At 40.0% G+C, this 19973-nt stretch overlaps 1 protein-coding gene across 2 annotated transcripts; it reads left to right on the top strand.

The window, feature by feature from the left end:
• The first annotated feature begins 112 nt into the window (after window positions 1-112).
• Window positions 113-19551, top strand: LOC112435013 (uncharacterized). 2 transcript variants are annotated; one of them, XM_024802877.2, is made up of 12 exons: window positions 113-215; window positions 1515-1634; window positions 11944-12002; window positions 12515-12724; window positions 12828-12939; window positions 13057-13147; window positions 13783-13870; window positions 13995-14128; window positions 14291-14495; window positions 15511-15595; window positions 15724-15802; window positions 16482-19551. In XM_024802877.2, exons 4-12 carry the CDS (start codon window positions 12634-12636, stop codon window positions 17460-17462), a joined length of 1866 nt encoding a protein of 621 aa, XP_024658645.2. In that variant the 5' UTR covers window positions 113-215; window positions 1515-1634; window positions 11944-12002; window positions 12515-12633; the 3' UTR covers window positions 17463-19551. The 2 variants fall into 2 exon arrangements, with proteins under 2 accessions (XP_024658645.2, XP_024658646.2); XM_024802878.2 differs by lacking the exons at window positions 113-215; window positions 1515-1634 and adding an exon at window positions 11611-11680.
• The last annotated feature ends 422 nt before the right edge of the window (window positions 19552-19973 follow it).

The raw sequence follows: 19973 nt of genomic DNA, 5'->3' as shown, positions 1-19973 counted from the left end.
AGAAGAAAATGTGAAATGTATACGAACCCTTTCAACAAACATACTTGAGATTAAATATTTTATTCACAGCAGTAGTTTTAAACAATTCCTTCCATGTTTAATAAGACACTAACTCCCACAACACTCCCAAAACAGGACGTAAATACGGTGACATCATCAGCTGGTTTCTGACGTGCCATTTTGAAGCCTCACTACTTTCAAGCAACCGGATGAGGGTAAATACAGCGTTATAACTTCTGAGTGTTGCGGTTTAAATTGTGTACATGAACCTGTCGTGTCAAAATGCTCCAACTAGCGAACTGTTAACGAGGACATAAAAAGCGTAAGCACCTGTCGGCTTCTATATTACCAGACGTGTCATTGTCAGTGTGAATGGATAGTTCGTTAACCAGAGTGCTTTAGTGCATGGACAGCCTGCAGAGTGCAGCCGCACTGAACTCTTACGCTCGTGTTTGTGTGTTTGTTGCGCCAAGGAGTAAATAAAATAACTTATTTCAAAGTTATATACAACTCAAAGTGCCTTTGCGTCTAAGTGAAATGTTGGCGGCATTTCTGAGGTGAAATGGGCAACATGAGGTGTCGTGGGCAACATCACCATAACGGAGATGTCTTAACTTTGATGAAGATACACGGGAGCGCACGGCTCGGGGGAGGAAGGGGAGGGGGGGGGGGGGACTTAGTACTATGGAAAAATCTGAAAGATTGTGGATTTTCCACTGACACCAACTCAAAGATGTGTGTTGAAGCCAAAATCTGCAGGTGGAATTGTCACTGCACCCCAATGATTAATCAAACGATTCACAGAATCCATGGAAAATTTTACTGATGATAAAGTACAGGATGCTTCAATGCATTATTTTTGGAAAATGTTAAACTGTGGATCCAACAATAGGTAGCACTGTCAAGAGTGAAGTGTTTAGCTGAAAGATACATCTCCAGAGAAGTAGTGGAGCTCTACAGGATGAAATTAGAAGGGTGAGTACAAGAGTGGACAGAACATCGTCAAGTCAGCTGACAGCTCCGCAAAATGTCTTTCCTACAGCAGCAAACAGGATTCAAGAAGTGACGGTAAGATTTCAAGATCTGTGGTCAGAGTAGGAAAACAAGCCAGTAGGACTCTGAGTGAAGCAAACTGTGCATTTGAAGTCATGGAGCTTGTGACCAATTCACTCATTCAAGATAAAATGTGACCTGACTCTCCCTTAGTTAAAGGAAATATTGAAAACACATCAAAAAAAAACTCATGACTTTGAATAACTCGTTGTGTTTGCATTGTGATAGCTCTGAGGAAGGGATCAGTGCAGCACTGCCCAAGAGACAGTGAGGAAAGCTATCCATCACTGTTCATGGGTCCAGAACTGCACCAAAATATAATTCTCCATTCCTGAAAGTTAGAGCTTTTAGCAGTGAGGGAGGCAATTTATTAAAGATTTTGAGAACATATCTATTATGGTCTCTACTATTTATACAGTCAATAATGTATTAATCCTGTGTGTCTATCCTATGAATTCTAGTCAAAAGCACCTAACTGAGAGCATTCACACGATGGGGTGAGCAACAAGTGTCCAGAGCGCAGCGATGAAGACAGAGTGAAACAAGTTTCAAGGAAGAGGAGATACTCTCTGACCCTCTAGGTAATTGCACATAGATAAACTGAGACATATGTGAAGCATACAGTGGGTCTGTGTAATGGCTTATTGGGTAGAAACAGGGTCAAAACCAGGGGTGTTTTATACAATTATATCTGGCCCATGAGATAATCTCAATTATTAATGGCTCGTTGTATGTGGGAGCCAAAACCATGCAGGCAGACAGTGTTGGGGAGTAACGGAATACACATACGTTACGTATTTAAGATACAAAATATGAGTAACCGGTCGTGTCCAAATTCATAGGCTGCATCCTCCTGAGGACCCGGCCTTCGCGGCCTGCGTGGGCCGGATTCTCCGCAGGGCGGGTAGACCGGAAGTGAGCTGTTGTGAAACTGGATGGTCTAGCCTTCAGTTTTGCATTACCAGCTGTCTCGCTGGAGTTTAATAAACTCAACCGTTTGTTTCTTGTTATGTAAAACATAACAGGACATTGGCCTAAATTCTCAAACCATCTCACATTTCTGTTTAATCAGTTTTCTGTTTGATGTTGATTCAACTGTGTGAAAACTATCACTTTAATGTCAGCCAAACTGATTTACTCACGAAAAAGGCCATGTTGGATTTACTTGATTCAATAGTGGACATTGGTTGCACACAAATGTTTTGCTTTGGCAGAAACTTAAACAACTGAGTTAAATCAACACAACTTTTTCATATTCAGTAAACCTGTGCATTTTGTGTTCATAAAACGCGATTGGAACATGTTCAGATGATGTAAGTTGAGCTCTTGGAATATTTTAATCCTTCACAATTTTGTCATTTTATTTTAACACTATTCAATAACTTTTACCCCAATACTACTTGGTCACTTAAATACTACATGCTGTCTTCATATTACATAATGTTCAACAAAGTCTAGAGTCTGGTTACCATAAAAATTGAATGGGTCTTCAACAACTACCATCCTTCTATCTTTATCCTGGTTGCAGGAGGGCTGGGAAATAACCCTGAAGTGATAGATTACGGTGCAGGGTACACCCTGGACAGCTCACCAGTCTATCACATAGAAACAAACAACCATTTACATTCACAGGTAATTTAGAATCAGCAGTTAACCCTAACAACTGCATGACTTTTAACTGCGGGAGGAAACCAGAATACCCAGAGAGAAACCTGCAAACTAGCCAGAATGTGGATTTGAACACAGGACCTTCTTACTGTGAAGCAACAGCACTAACCACCATGCCAACAATCTAGGAAATGTAGGAAAGCTATGATTTCCTGTATTTGATGCAGAATTTTTTTGTTTTTGTAATAATACACAATAAATAGCAATAGCATGCACGTGGTGCGTGCAGTTGTCTGCCTCTTATAACTCCAGTGGTTTTCCTGCAGTTTGAAATCTTGTGCGATCTTGTGAATTTCATGAGTTCAGCAACTAACCACTCTTACTAGATTGTATCAGGTCGTCTCAACAAGAACAAATTAAGTTGTTGAATTTCGTACAGATTCTTCATGATTTAATTACGTTCATAGAAACATGAAATTATTGTGTTCAAATTACAAGTTAGACTTTTTTAATGTAACAACCACCCAATTTACTTTTTTTGGTATACTAAAAAACAGTAGAGGTGGCTGCTCGACTTGACTGAGATGGATGCCTTCCTGAAACCACGATCTAAAGAGCGCGAGTCTGAAACCCGTGCAGTGTCACGGGATTTAACATTGATATATTATTGACTTACTTCACTTGAACATGATATGAACAATTTAATCTAGCCTCTCTGCATATCATGTAGTTTCTACACTATGTAGTTACACTTAACTTTAAAGCACGAGGCACTTGTGTTAAATACACGCAAGATGCTTACGTAAATACAAGAGTTGGCCAATCCCTTTTTTTCAGTGTGGGGAAAAGGAGGACACATTTGCTGTTACTCTCATTCCCTTTTATTTGGTATTCCAACTCTGTAACATGCAACTTCTGTCGGTGCTATGCTACTGGAAACTGAATTTCCTAGAGAAACCCACCCGAGGGATTAATGAAGTGTCATCTAATCTAATCTCATCTCATCTCGTCCCTTCTTGCACCAAGATGCCAGGTTCTTTCATTATCCCTCATTCACAGCAGCAAATGCAGAAGCAAGTGTAGCTGTTGCTGTTCTGTGAGTCTATGGTGCATGTGGTGTGATACAGTATGTCCATGTAGAAAGGACGGCACTGTGACGCTGGACTTGCCCTTACTCTGGGCTCCCTCTTTATTCTGGCAACTGGTACAAAGAAAACAGCACACAGTCGTCATCAACAGTGTGAAAAGCAACTGCAACATTCAGTTCACCAGCTTGGGAGTATTTTCCTTTTTTTTCCAAACATAACACTTAACAAAAGACTAATATATATTTTTCCAACACAACATCGATAAAGTCTTTCTTTAAAAGTTCTAGCTGAAACCAAACCTGTGATCATAAAGTGGCAGTATTATTTATTTATTTTTCTCCTTATGGTAACTAAGAGATGAGAGACATTATATCTCCTTTTTCCTAACCAACAACAACAATAAAAAGAGCTTTTCTCTTATAAAACAAAATCATTCTTCATCATTTTTTTATACAACATCAACTAAAACTTGTACTTAACAGTGCCTTCCTGGTACAAAGAAAACAGCATACAGTCGCCATCAACAGTGTGAAAAGCAACTGCAACATTCAGTTCTGTTAACAAGAATTAGAACTTGTAGGGCCCTTCAATTGACCCGTCACCCCACTAGGAAAATGATGGTATGACGGTATGACAGATTACCAGTCCAGCCCTGTGGGGATTACACATTCTTCCCTAGCAGCTGGTGACTGTATCGAATTCACTATAGTAGACAGCTCTTCAGCAATGTAATCATGACATCTTGTGAGAAACCATGATACTGTCACATCATGACATGAATGTCAAAGTCAATAAAAATCATCCAAGTCAACCAAGAAAATCTTTGATACTTGACATCAAAGGCAAAATATGGGCAAGATTGTATTTGGTGCTTAGTTCCCACATTATCCTTATTACTATTATTAGCTAAAGCCACTAGCCACTACCTTAATAATGGCTGAACAGATGGCCAATGTGCCTTCACATAATGTTATTTTACGGTGCTGCCCTTATTTCCACAGGGTTTCCTCAGTGGATGGATTCTTGTGCTTGATTTGGCAAAGATATACTCCCAGATGCACCCCCTTACGCAACCCTCTAAACTTTCCTGGTGACCCACTGGGTAAAATGGTAAATGGCCTGTATTTGTATAGTGCCTTACTTAGTCCCTAAGGACCCCAAAGCGCTTTACACTACATTCAGTCATTCACACACTGGTGATGGCAAGCTACATTGTAGCCACAGCTGCCCTGGGGCACACTGACAGAGGCGAGGCTGCCGGACACTGGCGCCACCGGGCCCTCTGACCACCACGAGTAGGCAACGGGTGAAGTGTCTTGCTCAAGGACACAACGACCGAGACTGTCGGAGCCGGTGCTCGAACGGCAACCTTCTGATGACAAGACGAACTGCCGACTCTTGAGCCACGATCGCCCCTGCTAATTGCTAATAATAAAGCAACTGACAGTAACGTATGTGCCAGCCAGGTTAACACTTGTAAAAGTAGTTGTTGCATCACTCCTCCCAAAGTGTTGTTCAGTGTAAACATCCTCTACTTCAGCTATTAGTGAGGGGAGGCGATGTCTGCCTGCCTGTAGCACTGCTGTGTAAAGTTGTGTGTCAGCAGGTGTGTTGGTATTGACACTGTTGCAAATAAGTATCTAATCCAATAGTAATTTTTAGTAGAAATTAGTAATGAACCCTGTACTATACAGAGGAAAGAGATCTCAAGGTTCTCCCAGCAAGAAGACATATTTCCCAAGGACTCTTTAAAAATCGCCTTAATAAAACAGAACTTATTATTTAAGTTTAAAAAGTCAAGAAAAAACAAAGACATAAAATTAAGGTTTGTGTGGCTGTTTAAACTGTTTAGTTTTGAAATCATACTACTTTCACTTCACTTATTTCACAGTCATAGTAACCATGAAACATTTTTAACACATAAAGAGTTTCACTTTAACAAGTCTACAAGGTGCTGTTCTACCTGCCGTTGGTGGCTTACATGTTAAGTAACTTGATAAAGAATACAAAGGGGATTGAAAAACTCACATACTCATAGTGGCTGTTTCATTCTCAGATATGAAATGTCAAAACATGTGACCAACCATATCACTAAGTTACTGTCATCAGTAAAAAAAACAAAAAAAAAACCCCAATGTGCGTAGCTTCTTCTTTTCTTTGAACTCTCTTTCATAAGTCACACTAGATGATAGATATAAAGAAGTGTTATATAGGGCAAAGGTAAAGCCTGAATTATCTTACAGACATGGAAATGACAGAACACTGAACACACCCGGATGTCACTTATTTTTATTTTATTATATTTTAGTTTAATAGGCAGGCAGTCTAAGAACAAACTGCTCTATTGGGATGAAACAGAGGTCTTAAAGATAAGCTGGGGCCTGATTATTAATGACTTTGTATGTGAGGAGAATAATTTTAAATTATATTCTAGATTTAACAGGGAGGCAATAAAAGAACCAATATGGGAAAAATATGCTCTCTCCTTCACTGTTGGTGTTTTAGGAAGTTGTTAAGACAACTTGATAATAATGAATTACAGCTCATTATTATCAAAAGTATTGCTTGTAATTTCACCTCTGCACATCAGACAATCAATTTGTGCTTGGAGTGCAGACTTTCAGCTTTATTTCAAAATTCAAAGCAAAAGTTTTGTATCTGTTTATTATCTGATATTAAAAACATTTCTATACATCACCCAATGCTGTGTGTCCTCCACTGAGATGCTCTGCTAGGTCTTTACTGTTTGTGGGTCTCTTTGTCTTCAGTTTTATCTTCAGTAACTTAAAAGCATGCTGTATGCAGTCCTTGGAGAATATCCTTTCTTTATTTGAGAAACTCTTGGGTTATTATGCTTTTGCACCCATTATCTATTTGCATTATGAAGTGCTGGCCAGCCAATTCTGCAGCATTTGGCTGATTCTGAGCTGAGAGTATAAACCTGTACACTTCAGAATTTGTCCTTGCTATATCTATCAGCAGTGGCATCTTCACAGTGGCCCTGACCTCATGAGCTGTATCTTCCCTTCTGCATACGTTTGTCTCGTCATCCTTCTGGTACAAGTCCATCTTGGTTTCTCCTAGAGTCGTCTTCTCCTTCTTTCAGCTGCTTGTTTAAGAAATCATTACAGTAGATCATTGGCCTCCATTTCACCCTGCCCCGAGCACCCAGACTGTCTGGATGTTAGGACTCTTTTCTTCCTGTCTTCTTGTTTTTCTGCCTTGCAGCTCCATCTTCAACATCCACTCTCAAATATCCCTCCTCTGCACGTATGCAAACCATCTCAGCCTAACCTCACTAACGTTGTCTCCAAACTGCTTAAGCTGAGCTGTCCCTCTGATGTTCTCATGTCTAGTCTCATTCTTCTGGTCACTCACATTGAAACCTTAAGATCTTCAATTCTGCTACTTGTTAGTGCTACCATCTCCAAACACACATACACACATAAACCATACATACCAACTACCAACTTGTAAACCTTGCCTTTCACTCTAGCTATATGTCTGTCACAAATCCCTTCTGACACTTGTCTCCACCCTGCCTGATCCCAATTATTTAAACTCATCCACCTTCACTATCTCTACTCCTTGCACATGTCTCTCTCTCATTCACATGCATTTATTCTGTTTTGCTTCTACTGACTTGCAGTCCTCTATCTGACACCAGTAGAGCTGTTTTTCAGCAGGAGACTCACTGCTCCTCACTGATAAGCTCTTTCCTATAACTTCATGGTATGGATCCTCGGCTTTATCATTCTGTAGTTGTTAAGCTTTAGACAACACTGTCATACTTGAAAATTACCTCAGACATCCTCTCATTGTCCAGGATTGTGTTTAACAATGTGATCAGCCATTTCCTCCTTACTAATCATTTGCACTTACTGATTCACTAACTCTCTCTAGATCCTTTACCACCTGTTTGAAGCTGTGGCCTCAGATGCCTTTCAAATCAAATCAAATCAAATCACTTTTTATTGTCACATCACATGTGCAGGCACACTGGCACAGCACATGCGAGTGAAATTCTTGTGTGCGAGCCCCACAAGCAACAGAGATGTGCAAACACAACAACACAAACGAGCAAAATACAAGAATGGCCAACCTGAAACTAATAAATATATGTACAATATATAATAGTGTATGCATTTCTGGATGTGTATACTAAATATTTTCCTACGTGTGTGTGTGTGTGTGTGTGTGTGTGTGTGTGTGTGTGTGTGTATACACATTTTTACAAATTAAATAGTAAAAAAATAAAATAAAATAATAATAATAATAATAATAATAATAATAATAAAATATATAAAATATACAGAGTTGAATATGTGCAAAACAAGTGGCATTTATATACAGTGTGGAGTGCATAATGTTGAAGTTCCAGTAGTGAAGCTGAGGTGTCTATGATGTGTTCAGCAGTCTGATGGCCTGATGGAAAAAGCTGTCTCTCAGTCTGCTGGTACGGGACCGGATGCTGCAGAACCTCCTTCCTGATGGAGGCAGTCTGAACAGTTTATGGCTGGGGTGACTGGAGTCCTTGATGATCCTTCCCGCTTTCCTCAGGCACCGCTTCCTGTAGATGTCTTGGAGGGAGGGAAGCTCACCTCCAATTATCCGTTCAGAGCACCGCACTACTCGCTGGAGAGCTTTGCAGTTGTAGGCGGTGCTGTTGCCATACCAGGTGGTGATGCATCCAGTGAGGATGCTCTCAATGGCACAGCGATAGAAGGTCCTGAGGATGCGGGGGCTCATGCCGAATCTTTTCAGTCTCCTGAGAAAGAAGAGGCGCTGCTGCGCCTTCTTCACTGTTTTGTTTGTGTGTACTGACCACGTAAGATCCTCAGCCAGGTGTACTCCAAGGAACCGGAAGCTGCTCACTCTCTCCACAGCAGCGCCGCTGATGGTGATAAGGGTTTGTACTTCTCTGCACCTCCGGAAGTCCACTATCAACTCCTTTGTCCTTGCGACGTTGAGGGTGAGATGGTTGTCTTGACACCAGTGGGTCAGGGCGCTGACCTCCTCCCTGTAAGCCGTCTCATCACCGTTGGTGATAAGACCCACCACTGTAGTGTCGTCCGCAAACTTCACAATGATGTTGGAGCTGTTAGTGGCTGTGCAGTCGTAGGTGTAGAGTGAGTACAGGAGAGGGCTCAGTACACACCCCTGTGGAGCACCAGTGTTCAGTGTGATGGGGGATGAGGTGATGCTGCCCAGTCTGACCACCTGGCGTCTGTCAGACAGGAAGCTAAGGATCCAGCTGCAGAGGGAGCTGCTCAGTCCTAGATCCTGCAGTTTCCTGTCCAGCTTCGAGGGAACGATGGTATTGAATGCTGAGCTGTAATCTACAAACAGCATCCTCACATACGTGTCTCTCTTCTCCAGGTGTGACAGGGCAGTGTGTAGTGTCAGGGCTATGGCATCATCAGTGGACCTGTTGTGGCGGTATGCAAACTGTAGAGGGTCCAGTGAGTCGGGTAGTGCAGAGCAGATGAAGTCCCTGACCAGCTTCTCGAAGCATTTGCTTACGATGGGGGTCAGGGCTACAGGTCGCCAGTCGTTCAATGAGGAGATGGTGGAGGATTTGGGTACAGGGACGATGGTGGCCATTTTGAAGCAGGCTGGGACTACAGACAGAGAGAGGGAAAGGTTGAAGATGTGCGTGAACACTCCAGCCAGCTGAGCCGCGCATGACCTGAGGACGCGGCCGGGAATCCCGTCCGGACCAGTAGCTTTGCGTGCGTTCACCTTCCTTTCAACCACTCATGTAAAGAAAAAACACCTAATAAGGAAGGAAGGAAGAGAAAGCAGACTTTCTGGGTAGTGAATGACGTTTTGTGTTTGTTTTTTTTATCAGTGGAAAGAAAATTGTTTTCTGTGAAGAGACGAGGGTTAGGATGTGGTTTGAGCCTTTAGTGTGTATTTGTGGTTATCGTGCTTCTGACTCAGTGAGGCAAAAAGAAAGCGATAAGAGGGTCATCTTTCTCACTTTTTTCTTGTAATGCGTTAGGGGAAGTCCAAAAGTCAGAAGACGATATAAATAAAGAGAACATACGCTTCACAGCTCTGTGAAAATGATAAGAATGAGTTAGAACACAAAGATACTTTTTTTTAAATGTCATGGTCAATCATCATGACGCTGCTGGGCTAATGAAATTTGCTTCAGCTGTCGTTTTCTTGCATTTATATTTAATGCACCATGTTATTAGTAATCTGCAGGCACTTTACAGGTCACACACTTACCTGGCCAACTCATCTGCATCAATCATCTGATGTAGACTAAAGAATGAAAAGACACGCAGTGAGAAACCACAAACAGTGGGAAGGTTGGTGTGACAGTAATCAGAAACATGTTTCTGGAGCTGGAGACACTTACAAACAGGTACAGAGTGAGGAAGAAGCCAGACTACAGGAAAGCACACAATGATCACAGATGGGATCACAGAAATGCATGGGAGGAGAAAGAAAGGAGAGTGGAAGGAAGGTGAAGTGCATCATGGAAGATCTAGTTGAAAGAAGGCAGTGCCAAAGACTTGATCTGAGGATATGTTGGAATTAAAAATAAATACGATTGTCTGGGGGTAATCACAATGAGAGTACTTGAGGCAGAGGTTATACTAAATTTAGAGCTATATAAATCTAGATTTATATTATTTATATTATATTTAGCTCAGTATTGTCTGAATTATTTAGACAATTATGACTTTAAGACATGCTTAAATTGGACTAAATGAACATTTTGTCTGGCCTCATAGATAAATATAGCTGGGCTCTGACATCACAGCAATGAAAATGCATGCAGTACTTTAGTGATATTGTTGAAGTTAAGCATGAATAAAGATGAGTGTCAGCACAGAACCTCGTGAAACCCCATGATGAACTTTTTGTGTTTAAGTTCTATGAAACAACTGGAATCTGTCTGAAAGGTTTAAATGCAGAGGATTTCAGTACAGGAATAAACAAAGAGCTGCTTCACATCAAACACTATATGACATGTTTCAACCATTGGGTAGATTTGGCAGAGTAAAGTTCAGCTTCTTCTTTGATATTTATAACAGTAGATCAGGAAGGAAGTGCTATTTCCTTCATGCATTTGGACCACCTGTTACAGAAACCATAAACTGCTTTGAAACATTTTTGTGAGTTGCAGCACACAACTGAAAGCTCTGAAAGCTCATTTTAAGAGGATCAGTCAGCATGATTTCCTCTTTCACACCTTTTATATCAACTTGAAAAGCTTTGAGCAGGAAGTGAACCTGTCAGATTAATGGAACATTTGAGTTCTCAGAAAGATCCACAGTTTTTGTTCTATACAAGATGTGATCTGAAGATCTTCTTTATGAGTCTGGCTCTATGTTTGGGGCAAAGCTGGAGTATCTAATGTGACGTGATATTTATTATGTGAATGAGAATCTAAACCAACTTCAGTACTATGCTGTTTAAACATAATATGTTTGTATTGAGCACTATGAAAATAAAAGTTTGTCTGAAATGTGTTCTTGCAAAGATAAAATGCTTAAAGTCAGTTAATGCATAATGTGAAGACATTAGGTGAGGATGTGGGTGTTTGCTGGTTAGCTTGCTCTTGGCTGCAAAACCACGAAAAGCACAAATCCACACAAACACAGTTTAAATGTCAGTGTGGTCCACATGCAAAGGGAGCTACTGCTAATACTTATAAATAGTGCTGTGTGTGTGTGTGTGTGTGTGTGTGTGTGTGTGTGTGTGTGTGTGTGTGTGTGTGTGTGTGTGTGTGTGTGTGTGTGTGTGTGTGTGTGTGTGTGGCCAAAAATACAACAGGGTGGGGGAACTGACAGGCTGTACTAAAGTCAAGGAAGATTCAAAAAATGAAGCAACAACCCAGAACAGCCAGTTTCCACCTGATGCTGCATGCTTGAAGTTATCAGCTCAGAGTTATACAGACAGGTGCACTGCAGGTACTGTTATATACAACCGTTTATAAGTTGAAGAATCAGATTAGATGAAACTAAAGGGTTACAAGGCTTCAAGTGAAACACTCAGAAGCTCAAATGTTCGTCAGAAGAGCTCTGTGGGTTGTGATCGAGAGATGATCTAGATTTGTGGCTGTAGTTCTGGCAGTGACCTCACAGAATTCACCTGCCTTTTTTGTCTTGTCAGTTTAGTTGGTTACATTTGATACGTAAACAAAGTAACACCCTCATGTGATGCTCTTTGACAGGATATCAGGTGAAATTAAGTCAGCAGTTGGAAGCAGATCAGTTGCAGCTCAGCCAGCAGGTACGTGTCACTGACTGAAGTCCTTTAATGGACAGATATTATTATTTTTATAAGAGAAATGTATTATTACAATTACAATATTAAAAATGTTTTACTAAATGTTGTTCAGTTTAAGATTCAGTGCCAATTTCTTTTGTGTAAGAAAACATCCAGGAGATCAGGTTGTTGTTATTTATGTATCAGTTTTATTTGATTTGACATGGTGGAGCAGATCAAACCAAGTGAACACAAACCGAGCAGCCAACAGTTTGTGAGGCTGTGGTAGAGATGCATGTCTGAAAGAAAAGACCACAAATGCAACAGCAATGGAAACATTAATTTTTGAAGTGCTTCATGTAAATTATGATTTCAATTCAATTTTATTTTATGTAGATGTCTCCAAACCACAATAACAGTTGCTGAACAGCACTTTGTGTTGTATATGTATTGACTGTTTGGAGAAATAAAACTGTGTCGTCTCTAATCATGTTGCTAACATGGTAACATTTTATTTCATGTGGTTACCTTTGCAGGATGAGAAGAATCAGGAAGCAGTCAGTCAATACCTAAAGCAACTACAGTCCTTCAAGTCTTCCAGTCACAGTCACAGTCACCATCCCAGCAGCCTCTAAGAAAGAAAACTGTCGACTTAATGGAGAGAAACAAGAAAAGCCTTTCCCTGTTTATTCTGCTGCCTCTGCTGTTGCTCTGCAGAAGTGATGAGTGTCCCAGGCTTCCAGAGAGTTAGTCTTTATTCCTCTTTATTCATGTTTAACTGATTTTAAGATCTGTTGTTTGACATATTTACTCATTTTCATTTAATCTCTCCTGTTTTAATTCTCACAGATCTCACTTGCTACACTGACTACAATAGAAACATCACATGTTTGTGGAACAGCAGATACGTGTCTGATGACACTGAATGCACCATACATGCTCAGTATAAAGGTCCCTACAAGTAAGGACCTCAATCACAAAAAGAAAACCTAGATGCATAATACTTACAATACACGAGTCACAAATGTCATCAGTAACATCATCTACAGCAAAATCAAATGAATATTCTTCTTCTCAGCTCTTACAGCACTTCCTGTCACCTAAAGTCTGTTGACATGTCCAGACCAGACCTAAAGGAGTGCTCCCTTATCTTTGAAATGGAATACACTGTGAGTGTGTAAACAACTAGCATTGTTGGTGGATACCCTGTTTATTAAAAATATGTTTAAAATCTGTAGAAGAGAGAAAAAAAGAATCATCTGCTTTTTAAGGTATAGACAGCTGTGAAGAATCCTGTGATGAGCATATGGCCAGCAGGACATTTAAAGCACACTGCTTTCCATTTAATATTAGAGTATCTATGTATGAATTTCAGGAAGTACAACTCCAGGATCAGGCTTCTTTTTTATTTTTACTTTTTTTCACATGAAGTGAAATTAAAGCTAATTATGGCCTCTGTGCAGACACAGACTACTGTGTGAAAATGCTAATTTCTCAAAACGTAGAAGCTAAACTGAGAGAGCATTCTGGACCCCTTTTTTTCTAATATGTGCGGGTATACCTGCACATATGAAATAATAATATGTCAGAAATGAAGAAGAAGCATAACTGGTCCCACCCTTGCGAATTTCACTCTGTGACACCAAGGAAAACCTCAAGCCTCAAGCATATATACATCACTTCTAGATTTACATCAAAACTATTATCTGTAGATTTGAATCAAAACATTTTAAATTTACCAATCGATTTAGATCTTCACTAGTTTTGGATCATTTTATTAATTTTTCAAAACAATTTATTTCAGTTTCAGTCTTTCCATGTGTTGTCCATGAATCTGAGCTGTGCTCATATGAAGCAGAGTCTAATCACTTCCTACATGCCGTCCTGTCACAGTGAGTGTAATCTATACTACCTCATTGTTACTTACAATATGACCTATTTACGGAGCCCATAGAACATATTTGTCTGATTCGTGTGTGTGTGTGTGTGTGTGTGTTCATGTGCACACTCTTACAGTAAAGGTGAATCCTCCTTCGAAGCCAGAAGTCAACGTCACCTCTGTTTCCTGGTTGTCCGAAGACCCCGAACATGAAATGATCAGATCATACGAAAGTGAAGTGCAGTGGAAGCAGCAGGATCAGTCATGGAGTGTAAGTTTAGATTTTGTATCACAATGTGAATGAGTTTGGGTATGAAGTCGAGATCCTGAAAGTGCACGTTTAAATAGTGTGTACACATGATCCTTGCCCTGTGTTTGTGTGAATTCATAGCAAGAGTAAATAAAGTGATATAAAAATCTTTCTGTCTGTCAGGATCCCCCCTTTCAGAAAAAAGGTGACATTCAGTGCGAGAATGAGTGCAGGGCAGAGCTGGACCCAGACAAACTGATACAAGGCGAGAAGTACGAGGTACGAGTTCGTGTGCGGTCTGTTAAACCTCGACCCAAGGGAGCCTGGAGTGACTGGAGCCCCACTGCATCATGGGAGTCACCAGTAGGAAAAAGAAAACCACCATCAGGTACTTTTTTTGCCAAATGGCTCCAAAGACAAATAGTTTAGTTTAAGAAACTCTGCAGAGTTCTCTTTTACATTCAGTCCTGCCTTCTCTCATTTTTCTAAGCTAACGTGATCGGCTCTGTCTTCTGTTTCAGTACAACAAGGACACACATTTTATAAGAGCAACTAAAGCCCACAGAAATTCTGTATTTGTTTTACCTGATGAAGTCAGTACAGTCAGTACCATTGTTATTCTCTGTTTATGTAAATGACGTGCAGCTCCAAGATAGGAAAGTGAAAATGTGAAAATATGCTGATGATATGGCTATTGTTGGTCTTCTATAGGAACTCGAGCCCTAATGGTTTTGCTCAGGGATGCAGGTTGAAAGAAGGGTGTAAATTTCATTATTTCCTTATTAAAAATGAAAAAGCTTGTCTTGAATTACCCAATCCCCATGACCGGCTTCACTTTCTGATCAGTCTGTGAGAGTCATTAATATCTTTAAGTATCTGGAAACACATTTTAAGGACAAGATTTATTTTTTTTATGCTCATTCCATTTACAGGAAAGCTAATTGGAGAATATTTTGTTATTTTGTAACATGATTGTTAGAACTACCAGAACAATTACTGGTCGATAGCAGCCTTGATTGGAATCTAGTATCTTCAAGCTGTCTTAAGGAAAGCCTGGTCTATTGTTACTGACCCCAAACACCCTCTTCACTCTGATTTTGAATTAATGCTGTCAGGATGACGTTACAAGATGCCTCTAGCTAGCAAAAAAGTCTATAAGAGATCCTTTGTGTCAAAAGCATTTAATATTTTAAAAAAATCCATCATATACTGTGAAGTATTTCTATAGGTATATTGGAGTGTTATTTATGCTTAGGTTTGAATGTGGTCTGATTCCTACCAATATTTTTATTATGATTTTATTGCCTGGTTGATTTTTGACTTGGTGAACCAAAGACAATTTTCCATTAGTGTGGACGATAAAGTTATTCTATTCTGTTTTTTGGTTTTTTTGTATTTTTCAGATGTTCCTACACTTGTTGTGTGCATAATTACAGCAGGTGTTGTAGTGTTAATGGCAGTCATTCTCTGCACAACTAAAAAACACTGGTAAGCAAACTTTTCCAAAAATATCTCAATGTGCAGTATATTATGATTAGTTATTCTGGTATGATGTATTAAAAACAAAAAGATTCTTTTTGACAGCTTCGGTTTTGATTGTAATTTTGTTGCCTCAGGGTTTATGTAGTAAAGACAATGAAAGGTCAGCCCGTACCAGACCCAGGAAAATCCTCCCTGCAGAATGTACATTTTAAGGTAAGCATACAGGCTGTAGATGCGTCCTCTTTACTCTCTACTGTTAAATCATGTAATCAGGTTACAGTTTACAGTTTAAAATGAAAAACAATTGAAGCTGCCATTTCAGGGCAGTAAAAAATAACATTTGTGTACTATCATGGTGAACATGTTTGCAGTAAATGTACATGACTAGCAGCTATCGTTAGCATTTATTTTGAGCTGTGTGTCAGCCACATATGACTGTAAGTCGATGTGGCAGGCCGTGGCTTGCGGTGCCGTGCAGGGACGGCAGACGCACCTGCATGGCATCTGCAATCATGCCCCGCCTACTTAAATACTGTAGTGGGTCCTGCGTGTGCACAGCAACCATCAAGTATTAATAAAGAATGATTAAAATGCCACTGGGTCAGCCGTGGTCGTTTACAGTCGAATACTGAATCTTCTTTAGTTTTCAGTTCAATACTTTGTCATAACCATCTACAAATAAAAATGAGATAACTGCAGCTCATAAACAGACACAGCATGCAACATAAAAAGAGAATTACTGAAAGTTGTGCTGCAGACAGTCTAACCAGACAAACAAAATTGATCACCGATCCATTCGTCTTTTTAATCCTGGTCTTGAAGTGCAGACTGAATATCTAGTATATTTCAAATCTTTCTAATCTCTTCTGTTCTGTGACTTTCTCTCCTCCAGAGTGGGTTCTCCAGTGAATACTTTCACTCCTTCTTGAAACCAGTGGAAATTATCACTGTAGAATTAATCTCACCTGTGGATGCTGCTGTGGCCTACAAGCCAGATGAGAAGATGGTGTTGAACAAAGGCAGCTATGACTCCACCAGCTCCAGCTTCACTAACCCAAGTTACTCTGAGCTTTGTAGCCCTCCTCCTATTTCCTCACTCACTGCTGGGAATCTGAAGCCCTGTGCGGTTGACACGCCTTATGGTCCTGTTGGTACTCAGGGTGAAGGAAAAAGCGCAGAACAGGAAAGTGATGAAGCAAGAGAGAAAGAAAAGGAGACGTTAATGTTGCTGCTCAAAGGCAGCAGTAACAGTGAGCCAGTGCAGGTGATTTCAGACTACGAGAAAACTGAGAGGCTCGACAATGATCGATTTAGGCTCCAGAGTCTAGATTCAGGCATGTGCAGTTGTGAAGAGGTCAGTGAAGAGAGCATGGAGGCAGATAGCATCAATATGACTGATAGCCATAATGAAGAACCTGAGGGTGAGGAAGAGAAGGAGGGAGGGAATAAACAAAAGGCAGATTTTCAGAGGCTGTTTGGAAGCAGCGGAGGTGTGTTTGGCAAGTCTATCCAGGTTTGTTCTGATTATGAGCGAGTGGAGAAACAGCAGGCTGACAGCCCGGAGCTTCCCAGCTTGGATTCAGGTGTTAGCAGTGGGGGAGAGGAGCAGCTGAGTCAGGATGAGGGCATGGAGGATGTTGATAAGTCCACTGAATCTACACGCTTCCTGTTTCCGCCTCATCCTTCCAGTGCTTTACCATGCTCCCTGCTCTCTTTTCCACAACTGCCTCTGAACTTGCCTGGGCCACGACTGAGTCCAGCGTTGCAGCTCCAGCCAGGTCACATGACACAGGGGTTTGCTCTGATGTCAACAGGCAGGTCGGTGGAGCCCTCTGGTGATGGATATATGCCAGTGAAACAGGAGGAGGGCTGAGAACAGACAGCAGGCTCAACTACCAGGACAAAATAGCATGTAGCACATGTATCCAGTGTTGCCAACTTAGCGACTTTGTCGCTATATTTAGCGAGTTTTCAGACCCCTTAGCGACTTTTTTTCTAAAAAAAGTTGCTAAAAAAAGACGTGAAAGCGCGTATCGCTTTTACTCTTAACAAGCAGCGGGTGCTGTAACGCAGTCAGTTCTTCTTTTACTCTTTTACTCTTATGCTGTTTTGTGGATCACAAGGTTTAAAACTACACACACACACAAAGTAACTCCACCAGAGTGCCAATTTCGGGTCACTTTTGCCGGTCCAAGCCCGGGTAAAGGAGCAGGGTTGGAACTGTGACATTAAAAAAAACAATAATTGCTAAAAGTTAATTTGTAGTTCTAAATAAACTCTAAATGCATTTAGGATGTTTTTTACTCACTTTATGTTTCTTCCACAATGTTATTTCTCTCTCCAACAACATAGGTTACAATTAGATTAGCATGACCAATTATGCAAATTAGGCGATGATGTCATTTGACTTCTAGCGACTTTTAGGACAACCAATAGCGATTTTCCTTACTGAGGCGTTGGCAACACTGCATGTATCACACCCAATCCGGTCGTTAAGTGATGACGTGATGAATCCTACTTCCGGGCCTAAAGTAGTCTGCGTTTAATATGGCTTTTGTGTTGTTAACATGTTTAATGTTTTGTATTTTCTTCTATTTAATCTCAAAAAGCTCCAGTGATCACTGTTGACCTCCCTCGGCTTTTATTACCGTTAATCATTTATTTAAGCTCAGTTTTTAAAACCTTAGGATGTAACTACAGCCCAGCCCATGCAGCAGTATATGAATGACTAACCTCGTATTGTGGATGGATTATCTCAGTTGTCCTCCTGGCTGAAGTTTGGTCCTTTTACAGCATCCTGCCCTGCAATTACATTTGTTCCTGACCACCGAGAACACTCACGTTAACTTTTATCGAGTGGAAAAAAAGTTAGCTTGTTTATATTATGCTAACATAGCAGTGTCACTAGCGGTCACGTAGCACATCATTATATACCAGCTAGCCAAACTTCAGTAACCCTACAAACGTCCCTGCTGTTTAGTTTTCTGTCTTCATTTATGCTGGAAGTGATAACAGAGCTGTACGTTTTAATTTGTTTCCAAAACCCCGCAGTCAGGACATGCTATATTGTATTTAGATAGAAGCTAGCGAGCTAACTTCCTGCTAACTTCTAACTCTGTTAAATGTCATAAATTCCGTTTTCATGGATGCCTGGATGTTAAACTCAATTGTTACACCTGGTAGAGCAGAACGCTGATCATTTTATTAAAGATGAAAGACTTTAGACAGTTTTTCAACTCTCAGTAATGCCACAGTGATCGTTTGATACATGGAGCTGCAGCGGAGTTTAGACCCAGACAGGCTAGTGACATCAGACTTAACGACCGGATAAGTTCTCAGGAAAATGTAACATCACATAAAACTTTATACACTTCACGTTGTTCAGCAGCGCTGGTGGTGATATTTATAAATGTATTTTCCTTTATCTTTAATATTTAAACAAAATAATTTTTCATATATCTGAACTTTGCACTTAAACTGTTACTGTTAAAAACCAAATGTATTATCTAATGAGAAACTAAACTCAAATTAATAATAATGTGGTTGTAATAATAAAAGTGTTTGCGTTTATATTGTGGTTTTAGTGAGATCATCTAAATGGCATGTAGCTTATTGTACTGAAACAAATGTTGGTAAAGGAATGTAAGTTCCAGATAGGTGAGTTTGTGAACTAATGTTGTTATCATGATAATCACATATTAACCATAACCAGGATATTTGAAGATGAAATGTCTAGATGTAACAGATCATTAATAGCATAAATGACTTATATAAGAACTTGTATTTGTTTTATAAAAATAATTTTACCTTTTAATAAAATAAATATATGTATACGTCTGTAATGGAATGGAAGTATGTCAATGACAAATAGTCTAATAGTTCACATTATTGTTTTGATCTTGGTTTCCCTGTATGTTGTAGACCATCAAGTCAGTCGTAAAACATGTTGTTTACTGTGATGAACTTCACAATAAAATAAATGACAAGTGTAAATAGCTTGTGGGCCTTTTATTTTTAAAGTTTAATGTAAACCGAAGAAAAGATTTTACATGAACATTTTCAAAAAAATGTGCTCCTGATAATGAATTGATTTGCAGAGGCAAAATTTAAATCAGTGAGAAACTCTTTAGTCCCTGAGATAAAGACACTCATATCTCTGTGTGTAGTAGACTCTTGTTTACAGGGAAAACTAACTCTGGAGAATAGAGACTGTAAATAACTTATTATTCCCTGCAGTCCTACCTGTGCAGGCAGTTGCCTGGGTGCACTGCTGTTGCTTGGTGATGATTTGTGATATCAGGTTGTGTACCTGACTCACTTTTACTCCTCCCAGTTATATCGAACCATCAGTTCTTGCTTTGCTGATGCATAGAGGTAAGTCAGC

This window comes from Maylandia zebra, linkage group LG6 (genome assembly GCF_041146795.1).
Source record: "Maylandia zebra isolate NMK-2024a linkage group LG6, Mzebra_GT3a, whole genome shotgun sequence".
NCBI classification, from domain to species: domain Eukaryota; kingdom Metazoa; phylum Chordata; class Actinopteri; order Cichliformes; family Cichlidae; genus Maylandia; species Maylandia zebra.
Note: the sequence above shows the minus strand (reverse complement) of the source record. Positions and strands in the feature narration are given on the sequence as shown.